The 21,495-nt window shown below is 33.9% G+C and overlaps 1 protein-coding gene across 1 annotated transcript in view; it reads right to left on the bottom strand.

Moving 5' to 3' along the window:
- Positions 1–493: 493 nt before the first annotated feature.
- The window catches only part of LOC130170758 (transmembrane protein 255B), a 28,188-nt gene continuing 7,186 nt past the window's right edge, over positions 494–21,495 (bottom strand). Inside the window, exons 4-9 of the mRNA XM_056378364.1 lie at positions 7,803–7,892; positions 5,928–6,008; positions 4,609–4,694; positions 3,611–3,770; positions 2,694–2,840; positions 494–1,687 (exon numbers count right to left, since the gene is read on the bottom strand). Of these exons, the coding sequence (XP_056234339.1) occupies positions 1,457–1,687; positions 2,694–2,840; positions 3,611–3,770; positions 4,609–4,694; positions 5,928–6,008; positions 7,803–7,892 (795 nt within the window). The 3' untranslated portion in view covers positions 494–1,456. The remainder of the gene's footprint in view (positions 1,688–2,693; positions 2,841–3,610; positions 3,771–4,608; positions 4,695–5,927; positions 6,009–7,802; positions 7,893–21,495) is intronic.

Below are 21,495 nucleotides of genomic sequence, written 5' to 3'. Positions count from 1 at the left end.
CATGGCTCGCCCAGTGCGCGGAAAATGAAACCATCAAGTGTTTTGCTTCATGCCTGAATGCTCAGCGAGTGGTCGGGTGACCTATAAATGGCTATTTCCTCATTTAAGTACTAATAGAGCTCCACTGATTTGCCAGTCCAGTCAGAGAGGAAATGACACCAAGTTGAAGTTATATTATAAACTTCATATAAGATTCAAGGCTTTTGGGAAAACATCAGGGGCTGAAGCCCCATAAGCCGCCCCCCTGCTCCACTTATGTTTTATAGCTTATGAATTCAACCTTTTCTAAGAGGAAGACTGTTATTTTATTCTTTAATAAGTTAAAAGTTACATAGTCTTGATTCAAAGTGAAACAATGCAGTGAAACCAACTGGTACTGTTAGTAAAAGTACTACTGGTGATATTTTTAAATGTGGGATTTTAAATGTTTATTTCAATATTTTTTGGAAATTCACTTTCTTGCTTAGAGATAAGATTGATACTACTCACGTGTTGGTGCTTCTTATTTACCATACAAATACAAAAGTGGTACTGATATTCTCATCTGACTTTTGGCAGGTAAACAAATAAGCGTATTTCGAAAAATGCTGAAGCCTGTACTCTACATCTATTTTTATGCATCAGTGAATGTAGGGATTTCTAATAGGTGCCTCTTTAATACATAATGTATTTCATAGCAGTAACAGCTATATACTCCTATCTCACAGCAGTTAGCATGCATTATCAATAATATATACAGTAGGCTATATTAACTATAAGGTGCACATTAAATGATTAAGCAAAGTAACAGCAACACCAGCATCATTTACTCCAGTTCACATTTCAAGAAAGCCCTTTTAATTGCTTGTACGGTAGTTAGCATAGTGAGATAAAAACACAATACAGCTGTAATTCAATCAGCACAAGGTTTAACAGAAACAAATGTCAGATCACAGTCAAGTGTATAAACCTATGTAACATCTGAAGGCCAGCTTAAGGCTTGACGGAAAAGGTGGACAATTGGGGAAATACGCTTACTCGCTTTCTTGCTGGTGGTCAGATTTTGTTATGTTTGGAAAGAGCCAGGCCAGTTGTTTCTCTTTTTCCAGTCATAATGCTAAGCTTAGCTAGGCTTAACAGCTGCTGGCTGTAGCTTCATATTTACCTGTAGGTGTGACAGAGGTATCTAACTTATAGCACGGAAGAAAATACGCGTGTTTCCAGGACTGTTTCCGTTTAATGAATACACATGAAATAACTTAATTATGTCTATACAATCACACTAAATAGCTATAAATCTGTCTCACTTCAGTTTGAATCCATCAGACACATGATACATAACATTTAAATCAGGAATTGTGATGCTCACTTGAGTGTTTTCCATCTACAAGGTCACCTATGAAATGTCTTGTGCTACATTCAGTCTGACCAGATCAATGTTTTTTCTCCAACATGCCCCATATGTTTCTCTGAGACCTCAGCAGGCGTAAGGAGGTGGTTTCTCAAAGGGGCTGTAGGAGGATCCATAGAGGACAGGAGCGTTGGGAGTCAACATGAAGCCTCCTGGTTCTTGGTTGGCTCCCTGAGGTTGTGGTTGGGTGGGAGCCTGAGAGGGCTGCTGGTTCTCATCAGACGGGCAGGAGGTGGAGGTAAGGCCTCCCTCAGGGATTAGCTGGGGTGTAGCAGGTGCCTGGTAGTTGTTGTTATGCTGAGGGAGAGGAGAAGAGACAGGGAGTGGTAGGTTGTTGCAGTATGTGGAAGTAGAGCCAAAGATACCTGAAATTATTTCTTACATTTTTATGTGAGGTGTGGTTTTTACTTTGATTTGTGTAGTTTGGTTCTCTGGTAGCAGCCATAGAAATATCAGCAAAGATTAGACACCATCAATAATAAATTTTACACATTTCAAACAAAGTCACTATGATATAAATAAACCAATGCATCTCCTGAATAAGGGTGGTTGGCTTATTTAACAACTACAGCAGAGGTCATGCTTCAGTTTATGGCCCATCAATCAGGCATTCCTGTTCTCAACAGGCTCTTGGATGATCACCATCACAGTCTACAGCCGTGCCAGTGGGTCTGTGAGGGTGTTTTGCCAGTTTTATTGTATTTATTGTTGTTAGTCAGTTGTTTGGTCGTTAAAACATCAGAAAGTGAATAATGAATATAAGGTGTTGTTTTCAGATTTTGTCCTGCTGTCCAAAACCCAAAGATAATCAGTTTACTACAAAGTAAGACTGGAAAAAGTAGCAAATCCTCACACAAGTTTTGCAGGTATCCATCTGTGTATCCATGTGACGTGGCAGCAGTGCAGATTAATAGTTTTCTCTCGGGTCAAGTGCTTTGATGTTAGAGTGGAACAGCTGTGCAAGTGCAGCAAAAATAAATTTGAGCCAGTGATACTCATCTGTTTGCCAAACTAATAGAATGGAATGTGAAATAGGTATTTTTTCACAGGAGACATTTTTACCTGTCGCAGCAGGTAAAACATGAGTGTTACTAAAAACATTACCAATAGCTCTGTTCTTTTTAATTTCCCCGATGAGCCATGACAGTGTAACAGTGAAACCACAAGTGTACGATATCATGACCCTGAAACTAAAGCAGCTAAATGGAATTCAGCCAACATTCATTTTATTATTTACACCTGTGCTTTTCCTACTGTGTTTTTCACTGAATGTTTCTTTTTTCTTTTTGTTTCTGGCCCCCACCTGCACTGGTATTGGATAGTTAGGGTAGGCAGGCAGAGTCTGTCCTGAAGGACAGAAGCCAGCGTAGGTGAGCATGTGCTGGGTCGGGTTGTACAGGATGTGGGGTGGCGGTGCCGGGCTGGGAGCCATCTGAGGAGTCGGCTTCTGCTGCAAGAAACAGCAAACATGTTTGGGATAAGATGGTAAATCATCAAAGGAAGCTGGAATGCAAATGTCAGTGAGTGTGTCCCAGTTACACACGAACCACACACACTTCATTTTATAAGAGGTATGACAGCTGCCTATTGTACTGTAGGAACCATAATAATAAAATCAGAACCATTAAAATTAACACAATAAAATCATAGATTTTCATGTCTTTGAAACAGATTATTAGACTGCGCTTCATGCCAGAAAAACTGCATTTTAGATTGAGTTTGGAGTTCCTTCAAGTGTGAGCAATACAGATAAAAAATAAGGTTAGATTATTAAAAAAAAAAAAAAAACATTAAAAATGCCAGTATACAGCAAAGTCAGTTCAGTTGATTATTTTCGACAATTCAATCTCATGAGTTTATTCAGGAATTGTAGTGATCGGATTCAGCTTAGGGTGCTTCCTCTTTCAGTGAAAAATCTAAACTTTAGGGAGCTTTGAAAGAAGCTCTAGTGAGACATTATAAGTTCAAGTTTTGTGGTTATTGAATTATTAAAAATTATTGTAATGACACTTCCTGATGGTTTACACAGAGGCAACAAAACAGCTTGTTATTCTGTGTGACCTGTGGGCAATAAGGAAAGGTAACTTGTATTGAGCATAATAAAAAGCCTTCATCATCAATGTAATACTACAAGGTTTTTATTTTGCTCAGGACTCAGTCTGCCTTTACATCATGTCTAACTTCTTGTCTATAAAGATTTATAAAGGAACTCCAGCTCACCATGTCCTTGTATGCTCCGAGGATGGCAGCAGTGATAATACCCAGGAACAAGCCAATCACGTTGAGCACCACTGAGGCCCACAGCAGACGGTACAAGTGGATCACATCCCAGCAGCTGCTGACACCAGTGAACTCATAGTACTGTGTGTGGTACTCTGTGCTGGAGGAAGAAGAGAAGAGCACTGGTCAGTATTGTAGTTGCTATAAATCACAAAGCATGTATACCTCCCTCACAGCTGATATTTTGACCTGTCACAGCAGGAGGTGCACAGGTGTAATTAGTATCACTAATGGTTATGTTTCATTCAAGTGTATCACTGGAACAGATGATGATCAATGGAGTTCAGCTCTTGTTGATTTAATGATTACCACTGTATGAACACCACTTTCCACTTCATATCACAGGTGTTTTCATTTCAATTCTTCCAGACAAGGAAGAAAACAAAGAGCACCGCACACTGTCCATCACTCACTCTATTACATTTTAAAACTTCCAGGCAGCTGTTTATCAGCTAATGACTGAGTGATGCTATGGTTGCAAGCAGGAAAATACTTTTTCTGAAGCTCTCCATCCTTCATATTCTTCCTTCCTTCAAAATCTTGGAAGGATAAAAATATAAACCTCCGCAAGGCAAGGAAGTGCCAAAATCACATGATCCATGTCAGCCTGTGTGTGTCTTGTAAGAGTGATTTTCCAGCAGCACAGACTGTACATGCAATTTTGGCAGCTAGCACAGAAATCCAGGACAGTGATTTTCCACAGGCCCTGCTGTCATTTATAATTAAGCTCTTCCAGTATAGCTGATGGATGGTTAATCTACATCTCTATTTCCTCCTCTGAGCAGACATGTGATCACAGTTGGTCTTCAAAGTTTTTTTCTCACTTCGCTATGAATAGTAGGAAGTCACTTGATAGATATGTCTTATTGCTCACAGACAGCAAAGAACCTTTTCAGCCTTAAGTTGGTGCTTTAGCCTGTGAACTCCTTGTCGCTCACCTCTCACAGTTGTACAGGTAGCAGCAGTAGCAGGTGTTGCTCCTCAGTTTCAGCTTGCATGCTTTGTCGAATGAACGGCACGTCACCTGCAGAGTCAGTGAGGTTTGATGACTTCAAATATTCTCAGAGTTTCACTCATTTGTATTATGTTTTATTAACCTCATGGAACTGATACAAGTTTGGAGAAAGAAACACATGACCGGAAAGTAACTGACTGCATGTCAACATGTATCCAGATTCTCTGTTTGCTTGTAATTTGGTTTGATGACAAGTGTTTGTTGCTGTCAGTAAATCTGTGCAGTAACATTATCTGACCACTAGATGTCATTACGCACTATGTGAAACTTTCAACGAAGAACAATATATTCCTATATTAACCTTAAAATGCATTCAAATCATCATTTACACCATTTGAAAGACAACAACTGAGACACAAAGGTAAAGCAGTGTGGAGGAGGAAGAAGACTACAACTAAAGGTGAATAAAAACCACAGGTTAGGGGACTTATACAGTGCAGACAATGTCAGGTGGTATATGAAGTGTATATACATTACAGCATACAACACGACTGAGTACACCCCTGGTCAATGTGACTAAAATGTTAAGTAATTAGAAATCCTTTTCATTTAATTCAATTATATTCGTTTTTAGACAAAGAATGAGAAGAATGAAGCCAAATTCATTTGAAAAGCACAAATGTTGGACTAATTAAACTATAAGGAAAGGTCCATATTAAAAAACTGACTGTAACAAAAGTCAGTACACCCTCCATTAGTGTGATTCCAGTCATTTATTTTTGCCATATTTTGTATGTCGGCCTTTATTTTTTATCTATAAATGTCATCTTATCCCCCACAGCTTTTGCACTCATGCAGCTGCCGGATCAGTCACTGACAGATGATCCATCCTTGTGCTGAGTCAGAAACATTTACCCGTCTGTTTTTCAGTACAAGGATGTGTAAATAACATATGTCATTTTTCGAGGACGACCACTGCGTCCTCTCTTATTGGTAATTTGGCTCTTCTTGTACTATGTGGACCCATGTTGCATTAGACACAACCCAAACTGAGGAAGCTGATGTGATGTTCACAGGTTCTTTTATAGTCTTGTTCATGCATTTAGCCTTGTACCTTGCTGTGTACTCGCTCTTGTTGCAGTTAGGTTGTACTTCAGGGCCTGTATTCAATGTAGTCTAATCAAATACCCTATACTTCTACTTAAAAATAAGACAATTATTGTAAGATGACACAGTAACATTGTAGTCATATTGCACACAGGTGTACTCAGTTTTGTTGTATACTGTGTGTATGAGAATCACCTCTGTGTAGTAGCTGTCGTAGGCGTAGCCCGATCCACTGGCATAGAAGTCGCACATGTCCTCCTGCAAGGGTCTAATGTCCTGTATGTGTGAGTGTGTTAGAAAGATCAGAAAGAGAGAAGACTTGTTAAATACATAAGCCACAATTATACAGGGACTGAAGTACAAGTTAATCCACTTGTCATACAGCACAGCTGTTTTTCTTTAGAGTAGATCTCTATGATTTAAAGAATTGAATTATATACTTTCCCTTTTGTGTCCTATAAAGTTACATGTGTGTGAATTTGAACCATGTGTCCATCCTCCTCCTGCTTCTCTGTCACTGCAGCAGTGAAGGTTTACAACATGTTCTTGCCCTCAAAAGCGTCCACTGCACCGGACTGCAAAACCTCCAGCACTAAACATCACTGGACTTTATATAATGTGAACGGTAATAAAATCATTTTCATTGTCCAAAGCCTTGGAGGTGCAATAAATATGACTTTTACTGTCCCGTGAGCACAAAAGAAATATATCTGCAAGGGTTTGATAGCACTGCTGATCAATATCAGTGACTCAGGGCCAGGTGCTGGGAGGTCCACTGTTCCTGGTCCGTACTCATTAAGATACTCATTAAAATTCAGTAGGCTGATGTGACAAACTCAGGTGTTTGTGTGTGTGTATCCAAACATTTGATGTATCCAGTGAGGAAGCGACAATGACCTTATTTGACCTCTCTGCATTTTCAGTTCCCACATAAACAAATGCAGATATTTGTGCAAATATAATGACACACATATAAATTTAGTCTGGAGTTTTACTGTTGGAGAGAAAGACAACGTGCTGATAAAGTGACAGATTATGAAAGTGCTTTTTGACTTCTTGAGGCTGCTACTTATTAAATACAAACATTATGTAATAGTTGACACAGATGTATATGTAGTGGCAAGGAGAGAGAGGGAAACAATATTTGTGGAATTGCATTTTATGTGATACAGTAAATTTCAATAAAAAATATATTCCAAAATATTGGGTGAAACTATAAAACAGCCTGAGCTTTTACACTGCCATTGCGTTGTATGAATAAGGTACTAATACCATAGTTAGCAGTTGTTACTGGTACTTAAATACAGATACAGTAGAAGAAAACTAGAATAATTGGACCTATGGGGACAAGGGAGTAACTACTGGCCATTTTAGAGGAAAGGAGAAATAAATGCTTTTGTTTGACACTTGATAATAAATCTCTGTAGTGTGAGTGGAACTGAGCTCCCCTCTTTTATATTGTATTTTTTCCTACAAACGAATACATCTTTTAGTGAATGCAACTACAATGTACATTTTACATTACACAGTAAGAATAAGGTTGGGGCTGTAATATAATGTGGTTGTTTTTTTTACTCTTTATAGAAAATTGTAAACACCTTATTTCCCAACCTTTTTTTTTCTAATGTTTTACCAATTACTGTGTGTACACCAAATCATGGAAAATATATTCTCTATTCTCTATTCTGTTCAAATATGATATGAAGATAAACATGTTTTTATTTTAATGTAATTGACTTTGGTTGTTGCATATTTACTGTATGTTTTTTTGCATCAGAATACAAGAGTTTACAGTGGGTGGATAATTTTTGGTCACATGTAATCATCCCTGTTGTGCTGAATGTTTCCTTCAGCTCTTCAGGTGACCCAGCCGCTCTCTGCAGGTCCGGCACTGAGATGAGTTTATCTGGTTCACATGTCCAGAGTCAAATCTGTCTGATTGCATCTACAAAGTTCCTGATTTTACTATGGTGTCTGTGCCAGTCTCGGATTGGTGTGTGAATGTGTCAGAGTTTGTTCAGACAAAAAAAAAAAGAAAAGAAAAGGCACATGAATACATGTAAAACTTACAATGAACTCTGAAGCGATGATCCCGTCCACAATGGCGCAGAAGAAAGACGCGATGACTCCGATACTGATGAAGATGATGGCTGCCATGAGCTTAAGGAGAGGTGGAAGAGGATGAAGAGAATGTATGGGAAGAAAAAAAGGAGGATACGGTCATGAGAAGTAATCTTGGAAGAAAGAAAAAGTAACCACATCAGAATAAATAAGCATCAAAACAGTTATGAGATTATCAGTTTGTGTTTTGTGTTATTTGAATGCACAGCTACTAAGTGTCTTTCCATTACTTGGAAACACATTTCTGACACTTTTCTTATTCAAATAAAAAAATTCTCAATAAGTAAATGCACAAAAGTTGAAAAATTAGTCAAATAAAAATGAATCAAGAAATAAAGCCACTAATAAATGGTAAATCTGATGTGGAAATCTTGAATTTGCAAATTTCCAGTATTTCATTCTGTTTTATTTAAGTTGTTAAAAATAACAATAAACTCAAAGTTTACAGAGGTAAACATAAAGACAGAGGACATATCATTGATCACTTATTGACATATTTACATTTATTTCTAAATCTACTTTCTACTTTTTTGCAATATTGTGTCAGAATATCGTAATTTAATTATCCTGAGTCTTTAATATTTTTTTCTTATTTATTAATTCATATGCTGGAATTTGTATGATATAAAGGCAAAATCCAGATTGAAGTCAAAGTTTATGTAAGCTTAGTGTCTCTGCTGGTGTGTGTCCTCGTCTGCAGTGTCAGGGCTGCAGAACGATAAAGGAAATGTACGGCCTCTTGCTCTGCCAACACAGAGGTGCTTTGTTGGTAATTTATGGGGAAAGAGGCAATGTACAGGACAGAGGGACGGCCTTTTGTACCAGCAAGGTCAATCTAATTCTCCCAAACTGAAACCCACTCACACACACACACACACACACACACACACACACACACACACACAGCAAGGAACAATCTTGCACATTCAAACAGATCTGTAAATTAAGCCTAAGAATGTGATCACTGATCAATAAACCCAAATCTGAATGATGTGAAACACTTTTCTTCTATAAAGCTTCTACTGTAAGGCATACGACACACACACACACACACACACACACACACACACACACACACACACACACACACACACACACACACACAAACAGTGCAGTAGACCCAGCTGGCTGATCACAGATGTCTGATCATAAACTTTATCACTGAGCATCGTTTCCTGTCTGTTCAATCGCTCCTCCAGGACCAAACCTCCTGCACTGAAACATAAGATTAAACACATGCACTTTGTTCTTTCATCTGCTGTATCCATCTACCTGAAACAGCATATGGGATAGGCTTCAGCAGTTTGTCACAAAAATTAAGAACAGTTTAAAAAACATGTGTATTTCTATCAAGGGCGTAGGTTTGGTGTCAACATTGATAGGGACACAACAACCCTGTCACCCGTCCAAAATGGTTTAATTGTGATGCATAATTGTTCAATTGCTAGGGCCAATAATAAGGGGCTTAAAGGGCAGGCTTGACAAGTAAATCTATGTAGCAGATAGACGTGTGTAGACGTTTTTATGCTTTACTATACTATGAGTATGCTATATTATGTCTTACTGTAAGCTACTATGATGTTTTTATGCCATTTTATACCTGTTTTTGTATAATTTAATACCTTCTTATACTCTGACATTTTCATACTTTATGATATTAGGATTTTTTTTTACATACTATACGGTGACGTTTTCATGAGAAATTATGCCTTCCTATACTATGACATTTTATGTAATACTATACTATGACATTTTTATGACATTTTATACCTTACTATACTATGATGTTTTTATTCCTTACTATACTATGGCATTTTATGCCTTTCTATACTTTGATGTTTTTATAACTTATGATACTAGGATTAATTATGACATACTATACAATGACGTTTTTATGACATTTTATGCGTTACTATACTATGATGTTTTTATGCCTTATTATACTATGATGTTTTTTTGACATTTTATGCCTTACTATACTATGATGTTTTATGCCTTACTATACTATGATGTTTTTATGCCTTATTATACTATGACATTTTTTTGACATTATATGCCTTACTATACTATAATATTTTATGACTTACTAGACTACGATGTTTTTATGCCTTACTATACTATGACATTTTATGCCTTACTATACTATGATGTTTTTATGCCTTATTATACTATGACGTTTTTATGACATTTTATGCCTTACTATACTATGACGTTTTTATGTCTTACTATACTATGACATTTTTATGACATTTTATGCCTTACAATACTATGACGTTTTAATGAGAAATTATGCCTTACTATACTATGATGTTTTTATTCGTTACTATACTATGGCATTTTATGCCTTTCTATACTTTGATGTTTTTATACCTTATGATACTAGGATTAATTATGACATATTATACAATGACGTTTTTATGACATTTTATGCGTTACTATACTATGATGTTTTTATGCCTTATTATACTATGATGTTTTTTTGACATTTTATGCCTTACTATACTATGATGTTTTATGCCTTACTATACTATGATGTTTTTATGCCTTATTATACTATGACATTTTTTTGACATTATATGCCTTACTATACTATAATATTTTATGACTTACTAGACTATGATGTTTTTATGCCTTACTATACTATGACATTTTATGCCTTACTATACTATGATGTTTTTATGCCTTATTATACTATGACGTTTTTATGACATTTTATGCCTTACTATACTATGACGTTTTTATGTCTTACTATACTATGACATTTTTATGACATTTTATGCCTTACAATACTATGACGTTTTAATGAGAAATTATGCCTTACTATACTATGATGTTTTTATGCCTTACTATACTATGATGTTTTTATGTCTTATTATACTATGACGTTTTTTTGACATTTTATGCCTTACTGTACTATGACATTTTTATACCTTATGATACTATGATATTTTATGCTTTACTATACTCTGACATTTTATGCCTTACTGTACTATGGCATTTTTATACCTTATGATACTATGATATTTTATACCTTACTATACTATGACGTTTTAATGAGAAATTATGCCTTACTATACTATGATGTTTTTATGCCTTATTATACTATGACGTTTTTTTGACAATTTATGCTTTACTATACTATGACATTTTATGCCTTACTATAATATGATGTTTTTATGCCTTATTATACTATGTTTTTATGACATTTTATGCCGTACAATACTATGATGTTTTTATACCTTATTATATTATGACGTTTTTTTGACATTTTATGCCTTACTATACTATGACGTTTTTATGACATTTTATGCCTTACTATACTATGACATTCTATGCCTTACTATATTTTGATGTTTTTATACCTTACTATACTATGACATTTTATGCCTTACTATACTATGACATTTTATGCCTTACTATACTATGATGTTTGTATACCATATGATACTAGGATTTTTTATGACATACTATACTATGACGTTTTTTATGACATTTTATGACTTATTATATTATGACATTTTTTTGACATTTTATACCTTACTATACTATGACATTTTATGCCTTTCTATACTTTGATGTTTTTATACCTTATGATACTAGGATTAATTATGACATACTATACAATGACGTTTTTATGACATTTTATGCCTTACTATACTATGACATTTTATGCGTTACTATACTATGACATTTTTTTGACATTTTATACCTTACTATACTATGACATTTTATGCCTTATTATACTATGACATTTTATGCCTTACTGTACTATGACATTTTTATACCTTATGATACTAGGATTTTTTATGACATACTATACTATGGTGTTTTTATGACATTTTATGCCTTACTATACTATTAATTTTTTTTTGACATTTTATACCTTACTATACTATGACATTTTATGCCTTACTATACTATGACATTTTATGCCTTACTATACTATGATGTTTTTATGCCTCATTATACTATGACGTTTTTTTGACATTTTATGCGTTACTATACTATGACATTTTATGCCTTATTATACTATGACATTTTATGCCTTACTGTACTATGACATTTTATGCCGTATTATACTATGACATTTTATGCCTTACTGTACTATGACATTTTTATACCTTATGATACTAGGATTTTTTATGACATACTATACTATGGTGTTTTTATGACATTTTATGCCTTACTATACTATGACATTTTATGACATTTTATGCCTTATTATACTATGACATTTTATGCCTTACTGTACTATGACATTTTTATACCTTATGATACTAGGATTTTTTATGACATACTATACTATGGTGTTTTTATGACATTTTATGCCTTACTATACTATTAATTTTTTTTTGACATTTTATACCTTACTATACTGTGACATTTTATGCCTTACTATACTATGATGTTTTTATGCCTTATTATACAATCACGTTTTTTTGACATTTTATGCCTTACTATACTATGATGTTTTTATGCCTTATTATACTATCACGTTTTTTTGACATTTTATGCCTTACTATACTATGACATTTTATGCCTTACTATACTATGACATTCTATGCCTTACTATACTTTGATGTTTTTTAAAAGTATATTTTTTGGGCTTTTTTATGCCTTTATTTGACAGTATAGTTGAGAGAGACAGTAGCCTCTACACATGGGGCGCCTGCTTAGACCACTACGCCACACGACGCCCCTACTTTGATGTTTTTATACCTTAGTATATTATAACATTTTATGCCTTACTATACTATGACGTTTTTATGACATTTTATGCCTTACTATACTGTGACATTTTATGCCTTACTATACTATGATGTTTTTATGCCTTATTATACTATGACGTTTTTTGACATTTTATGCCTTACTATACTATGACGTTTTTATGACATTTTATGCCTTACTATACTGTGACATTTTATGCCTTACTATACTATGATGTTTTTATGCCTTATTATACTATGACGTTTTTTTTACATTTTATGCCTTACTATACTATGACATTTTATGCCTTACTATACCATGACATTTTATGCCTTACTGTACTATGACGTTTTTATGACATTTTATGCCTTACTATACTATGACGTTTTTATGACATTTTATGCCTTACTATACTATGACATTCTATGCCTTACTATACTTTGATGTTTTTATACCTTACTATACTATGACATTTTATGCCTTACTATACTATGACATTTTATGCCTTACTATACTATGACATTTTATGACATACTATACTATGATGTTTTTATGACATTTTATGCCTTACTATATTATGACATTTTATGCCTTACTATACTATGATGTTTTTATACCTTATGATACTAGGATTTTTTATGACATACTATACTATGACGTTTTTTATGACATTTTATGACTTACTATATTATGACATTTTTTTGACATTTTATACCTTACTATAATATGACATTTTATGCCTTATTATACTATGACGTTTTTTTTTACATTTTATGCCTTACTATACTATGATGTTTTTATGCCTTATTATACTATGACGTTTTTATGACATTTTATGCCTTACTATGCTATGATATTTTATGCCTTACTATACTATGACATTTTATGCCTTACTATACTTTGATGTTTTTATACCTTACTATACTGTGACATTTTATGCCTTACTATACTATGATGTTTTTATGGCTTATTAAACTTTAACATTTTTATGACATTTTATGTCTTACTATATTACTACATTTTATGCCTTACTATACTTTGATGTTTTTATGACATTTTATGCCTCACTATACTATGACATTTTTTTTTACATTTTATGCCTTACTATACTTTGATGTTTTTTAAAAGTATATTTTTTGGGCTTTTTTATGCCTTTATTTGACAGTATAGTGGAGAGAGACAGGAAATGGGGAGGCAGAGAGAGGGGGAATGACATGCAGCGAAGGGCCGTCATTAACGTTTTTATGACATTTTATGTCTTACTATACTACTACATTTTATGCCTTACTATACTTTGATGTTTTTATGACATTTTATGCCTCACTATACTATGACATTTTTTTTTAACATTTTATGCCTTATTATACTTGTTTTTGAAAAGTATATTTTTTGGGCTTTTTTATGCCTTTATTTGACAGTATAGTGGAGAAAGACAGGAGGAATGACATGCAGCAAAGGGGCGTCTGATGCGGGATTCGAACCGGGGCCAACTACAGCGAGGACTGTGGGCTCTACACATGGGGCGCCTGCTTAGACCACTACGCCACAAGACGCCACAAATTTGACGTTTTTATACCTTAGTATACTATGATGTTTTTATGACATTTTATGCCTTACTATACTGTGACATTTTATGCCTTACTATACTATGATGTTTTTATGCCTCATTATACTATGACGTTTTTTTGACATTTTATGCGTTACTATACTATGACATTTTATGCCTTACTATACTTTGATGTTTTTATACCTTACTATACTATCACATTCTATGCCTTACTATACTATGATGTTTTTATGCCTTATTATACTTTGACGTTTTTTTGACATTTTATGCCTTACTATAATATGACGTTTTTATGACATTTTATGCCTTACTTTGATGTTTTCATACCTTACTATACTATGACATTTTATGACATACTATACTATGACGTTTTTATGACATTTTATGCCTTACTATACTATGATGTTTTTATGCTTTATTATGCTATGACGTTTTTATACCTCATGATACTAGGATTTTTTATGACATTTTATACCTTATTATACTATGACGTTTGTATGACATTTTATGCCTTACTATACTATGACATTTTATGCCTTACTATACTATGACATTTTATGCCTTACTATAATATGACATTTTTATACCTTACTATAATATGACATTTTATGCCTTACTATAATATGACATTTTTATACCTTACTATAATATGACATTTTATGCCTTACTATACTATGACGTTTTTATGACATTTTATGCCTTACTGTACTATGACATTTTTACACCTTATGATACTAGGATTTTTTATAACATACTACACTATGACGTTTTTATGACATTTTATGCCTTACTATACTGTGACATTTTATGCCTTACTATACTATGATGTTTTTATGCCTTATTATACTATGACGATTTTTTTTACATTTTATGCCTTACTATACTACGACATTTTATGCCTTACTATACTATGACATTTTTATGACATTTTATGACTTACTATATTATGACATTTTTTTGACATTTTATACCTTACATACAATGACATTTTATGCCTTACTATACTATGACATTCTATGCCTTACTATACTTTGATGTTTTCATACCTTACTATACTATGACATTTTATGACATACTATACTATGACGTTTTTATGACACTTTATGCCTTATTATACTATGAGTTTTTATGCCTTACTGTACTATGATGTTTTTATACCATATGATACTAGGATTTTTTATGACATACTATATTATGACGTTTTTAAGACATTTTATGCCTTACTATATTATGACATTTTTTTTGACATTTTATGCCTTACTATACTATGATGTTTTTATGCCTTATTATACTATGACGTTTTTATACCTCATGATACTAGGATTTTTTATGACATTTTATACCTTATTATACTATGACGTTTGTATGACATTTTATGCCTTACTATACTATGACATTTTATGCCTTACTATAATATGACATTTTTATACCTTACTATAATATGACATTTTATGCCTTACTATACTATGACGTTTTTATGACATTTTATGCCTTACTGTACTATGACATTTTTACACCTTATGATACTAGGATTTTTTATAACATACTACACTATGACGTTTTTATGACATTTTATCCCTTACTATACTGTGACATTTTATGCCTTACTATACTATGATGTTTTTATGCCTTATTATACTATGACGTTTTTTTGACATTTTATGCCTTACTATACTATGACATTTTATGCCTTACTATACTATGACATTTTTATGACACTTTATGCCTTACTATACCATGACATTTTATGCCTTACTGTACTTTGACGTTTTTATGACATTTTATGCCTTACTACACTATGACATTTTATGCCTTACTACACTATGACATTTTATGCCTTACTGTACTATGACATTTTTATACCGCATGATACTAGGATTTTTTTATAACATTTTATACCTTACTATACTATGATATTTTATGCCTTACTATACTTTGATGTTTTTATGACATTTTATGCCTCACTATACTATGACATTTTTTTTTACATTTTATGCCTTATTATACTTTGATGTTTTTTAAAAGTATATTTTTTGGGCTTTTTTATGCCTTCATTTGACAGTATAGTGGAGAGAGACAGGAAATGGGGAGGGAGAGAGAGGGGGAATGACATGCAGCGAAGGGCCGTCTGATGCGGGATTCAAACCGGGGCCAACTGCAGCGAGGACTGTGGCCTCTACACATGGGGGCGCCTGCTTAGACCACTATGCCACAAGACGCCCCTACTTTGAAGTTTTTATACCTTAGTATACTATGACATTTTATGCCTTACTGTACTATGACGTTTTTATGACATTTTATGCCTTGCTATACTGTGACATTTTATGCCTTACTATACTATGACATTTTATAACTTACTATACTATGACCTTTTTTTAACATCTTATGCCTTATTATACTTTGATGTTTTTTAAAAGTATATTTTTTGGGGCGCAAAAAACATGGGGCGCCTGCTTAGACCACTACACCACACGACGGCCCTACTTTGATATTTTCATACCTCACTATACTATGACATTTTATGCCTTACTATACTATGATGTTTTTATGCCTTGTTATACTATGACGTTTTTTTGACATTTTATGCCTTACTATACTATGACGTTTTTATAACATTTTATGCCTTACTATACTGTGACATTTTTTGCCTTACTATACTATGATGTTTTTATGGCTTATTATACTATGATGTCTTTTTGACATTTTATGCCTTACTATACTACTACATTTTATGCTTTACTATACTTTGATGTTTTTATGACATTTTATGCCTCACTATACTATGACATTTTTTTAACATTTTATGCCTTACTATACTTTGATGTTTTTTAAAAGTATATTTTTTGGGCTAGAGATAGATAGAGGTGGAATGACATGCAGCGAAGGGCCGTCTGATGTGGGATTTGAACCGGGGCCAACTGCAACCTCTACACATGGGGCGCCAGCTTAGACCACTACACCACACAACACCCCTACTTTGACATTTTCATACCTCACTATGACATTTTTACACCTTATGGTACTAGGATTTTTTTATGACATACTACACCATGACGTTTTTATGACATTTTATGCCTAACTATACTGTGACATTTTCTTCCTTACTATACTATGACATTTTATAACTTACTATACTATGACGTTTTTATGAAATTTTATGCCTTACTATACTATGACGTTTTATGCCTTACTATACTATGACGTTTTCATGCGAAATTATGCCTTAATATAATATGAAATTTTTATACCCTACTGTACTATGACATTTTTATACCTTATGATACTAGGATTTTTTATGACATACTATATTATGACGTTTTTATGACATTTTATGCCTTACTGTATTATGACCTTTTTTTGACATTTTATGCCTTACTATACTATGATGTTTTTATGCCTTATTATACTATGACGTTTTTATACCTCATGATACTAGGATTTTTTATGACATTTTATACCTTATTATACTATGACGTTTGTATGACATTTTATGCCTTACTATACTATGACGTTTTTATGACATTTTATGCCTTACTGTACTATGACATTTTTACACCTTATGATACTAGGATTTTTTAGAACATACTACACTATGACGTTTTTATGACATTTTATGCCTTACTATACTGTGATATTTTATGCCTTACTATACTTTGATGTTTTTATGCCTTATTATACTATGACGTTTTTTTGACATTTTATGCCTTACTATACAATGACATTTTATATCTTACTATACTATGACATTTTTATGACATTTTATGCCTTACTATACCATGACATTTTATGCCTTACTATACTTTGACGTTTTTATGACATTTTATGCCTTACTATACAATGACATTTTATGCCTTACTATACAATGACATTTTATGCCTTACTGTACTATGACATTTTTATACCTCATGATACTAGGATTTTTTTATAACATTTTATACCTTATTATACTATGACGTTTTTATGACATTTTATGCCTTAATATACTATGACATTTTATGCCTTACTAAACTTTGATGTTTTTATACCTTACCATACTATGACATTTTATACCTTACTATACTATGACATTTTATGCCTTACTATACTATGATGTTTTTATGACATTTTATGCCTTACTATACTATGACATTTTTACACCTTATGGTACTAGGATTTTTTATAACATACTACACCATGATGTTTTTATGACATTTTATGCCTTACTATACTGTGACATTTTATGCCTTACTATACTATGACATTTTATAACTTACTATACTATGACGTTTTTATGACATTTTATGCCTTACTATACTATAACGTTTTATGCCTTACTATACTATGACGTTTTCATGAGAAATTATGCCTTAATATAATATGAAATTTTTATACCCTACTGTACTATGACATTTTTATACCTTATGATAGTAGGATTTTTTATGACATACTATACTATGACCTTTTTATGACATTTCATGCCTTACTATACTATGATGTTTTTATATCTTACTATACTATGACATTTTATGCCTTATTATAGTATGACGTTTTTATGACATTTTATGCCTTACTATACTATGACGTCTTTATATCTTACTATACTATGACATTTTATGCCTTACTATACTTTGATGTTTTTATACCTTACTGTACTGTGACATTTTATGCCTTATTATACTATGACCATTTTTATGACATTTTATGCTTTACTATCTTACGATGTTTTTATGATATTTTTATGCCTTACAATCCAATGACTTACTTGTGGGCCAGCTCAGTGGTCTGGTGGTTACAGCTCTCGCCTCACAGGAGAAGGTCATGGTTTTGAAACCCAGGGCTGGGGCCCTTGTTTGTGGAGTTTGCATGTTCTCCCTATGCCACTGTAGGTTCTCTCTGAGGACTCCAGCTTCCTACTGTCCGTATGCAAACCTACACTCTTGATTTCTATCATTTACAGTACAGTATATGCACTGATCCTGCACTGACATTAGCAACATTTTTTACCTTTTCTTCGATGTCTGATGTCATTTAAGATTTCACATGTCACACTACAGAAGAGTACATGTGTAAAAAAGAAACATATGAATTCAATTTAGCTCTACCATTAATATTTTTTTGTAACACTTGGGCTTTTCCTACCGTTAAAATAAGTGAAAATAATGACAAAGTATTTAATATGAAAAATCTAATTTAAAAATAATATATAATATTGAAAATAGCATTCTTTTCTGTTGAACAAGTATTAATTTGCTTTGAGATCAGGCAAATTTTGGTGTTTTCCTTTATCCTGGTTGATTCCCCAACTACCTTCCACCCTGTACTGTGTATGTAACCTGTCAACTACCCACTGAGTACAGCAGTGCACATAGCAGCTTCATCATAGCATTGGGGCAGTTGCCGGCTTTGCCTGAGCATCTGGTTTTGGTTTTTTTAGAGCACACTCAGTCAAGGTGTGAGTTGTTTGGTCTTATAGGTTGTGGCTAATCAGAAATAAACATGCCTGTTCCATATAGAAGTGTAAACGTTTAAAAAAAAACTGATCAGGTTTATTTGACCAGTCCATTTCATTCAGGTTCATTTTTAGTTAACCTGGTGGCAATCTGTTATGTATGAAATGTGTAGGAGTACATAACACAAGGTGTGGTGAAGGGGAAAACAAGGGATTTTTTTAAAATGAATTTCCCTCATCAAAGTGAAATAAGAGCCAAACTGACAAAATAAGCTTTTTCTGACTGGGTTTTATCTGCTGCTGGTCCAGACTCTCCACTTCATTAGCAGTTTAAATGACTCTGCTTTTATGGGCTGTGAGCGGGAGATGAGGCCAGCAGCAGAGACAATAGAGCCTGACAACTGCATTACTTCACATTAGCACCAGCTGCCAGCACATAAAACACCTCAACACACACTCTGTCGCCGAAATCCCCAAACCCCCTCTAATACAGCTGAAAGAGAGAGAAAAATCAAATACATGTAAAAGATTAAAGACACACAGACAAACTGTGCTTTTCTGCTCTCATGAGTCGAGTCAGCAAAGAAATATTAAAAAGACTGAAGTGGTGGAAACTGACTAAATACATTTATTCAAGTACTGTACTCCTACTTTCCTTGATTATTACCATTTTATCCCACTCTTTTCCTCTACTCCACTACATTAAATATTTCAGTTTTTATTCCACTTTATTATTTAACAGCTATATTTACTGGCTACTTGTCAGATTTTACATTTAAAAAGCATATTAAATACAGGTGTGTAAGGTTTCAAATGACATTGTCCTTCTAAATTAATCCTATAGTTTAATTTGAACAACTTTGAGGCCGTAAGAGGTCAAATTATCCAATATTTCACAAAAAGCACAGGTTTTTCTCCCATTAAGCAACTCAACATTCCCAGGTTGGGAAACACTGGACTAAACTACCCAGTTGTCTATTTAACTTAAAACTAGCTCCATCTAAACTAACGACCAACTACGACAACTGCTTTAGCTCTGTTTTTGGTCTCCACCACCTCCTGAGGAAAACATCTGGCTCTTTAGCTACTAAATGCTCCACTATGTTCACCAGCTAGTTGCTAACTGTGCCAGCCTGCTACTCTGTACAGACCAGGTAGTGTATGGTGAGTTTTTAGAGGCTTTCCACTATAAACAGCTGCCTGCTGCCGCTGAAAAAGACATCATGAGAGCAGTGGGGGTGAAGCAAAACAGTAAAATCGGACTGTTAAACAATGTCCCAATGTCACGTTATTTTCACATTGTACTATAGCTGCCAAAAGATCTGGATACATCTTTCAACACTAAAATACAAAGAGAAATACCAATAAAAGACAAACATGATAAATGTTTTAGAGAACAAAACACATCTGTGTTGAAGAGATAAAGAAAAAGAGGAATCACGTGGCCTTGGTAAAGATACCTATCAGGTTATGTTACTAAAGTCGCTGACCGCTACAAGGTCTTCTTCTCCTACTCAGTGGTCCAGTGAGCAATCATGACCACAGCTGGACACACTGGTAATAAGAACTGATCCTCCCATGACCTGCTGGGTAAAATACGGCCTTTAAAAGGTTCACTGTTCTGCTCTCTAAGCTGCAAGGTGACCAAAAGGATGGTACTCTGTGTGATGCAGGCAGTAACTACAGAGGAGGCTGCTAGAGCAAAGAACATGAGCTACACAAACCATTTAGTCATAAAGAAATCTTACAGTGTATCAGGGCAGTGAAGCCTGTTATAGGAGCGGCAGGGTGAGTGCAGATAGGAAGGGAGTTTTTCTTTTTTCTTCCATTTACGGACAGAATTTCATGCTCCACAATCCCTTTAAACGTTTTGGAGGACAAGATAAGATCAAATGAAGAGTGCAGATATATTAAGATTTTTCAATGCTTATATATGTATG

The sequence above is a fragment of the Seriola aureovittata genome, chromosome 1 (genome assembly GCF_021018895.1).
Source record: "Seriola aureovittata isolate HTS-2021-v1 ecotype China chromosome 1, ASM2101889v1, whole genome shotgun sequence".
Taxonomy (NCBI): domain Eukaryota; kingdom Metazoa; phylum Chordata; class Actinopteri; order Carangiformes; family Carangidae; genus Seriola; species Seriola aureovittata.
Note: the sequence above shows the minus strand (reverse complement) of the source record. Positions and strands in the feature narration are given on the sequence as shown.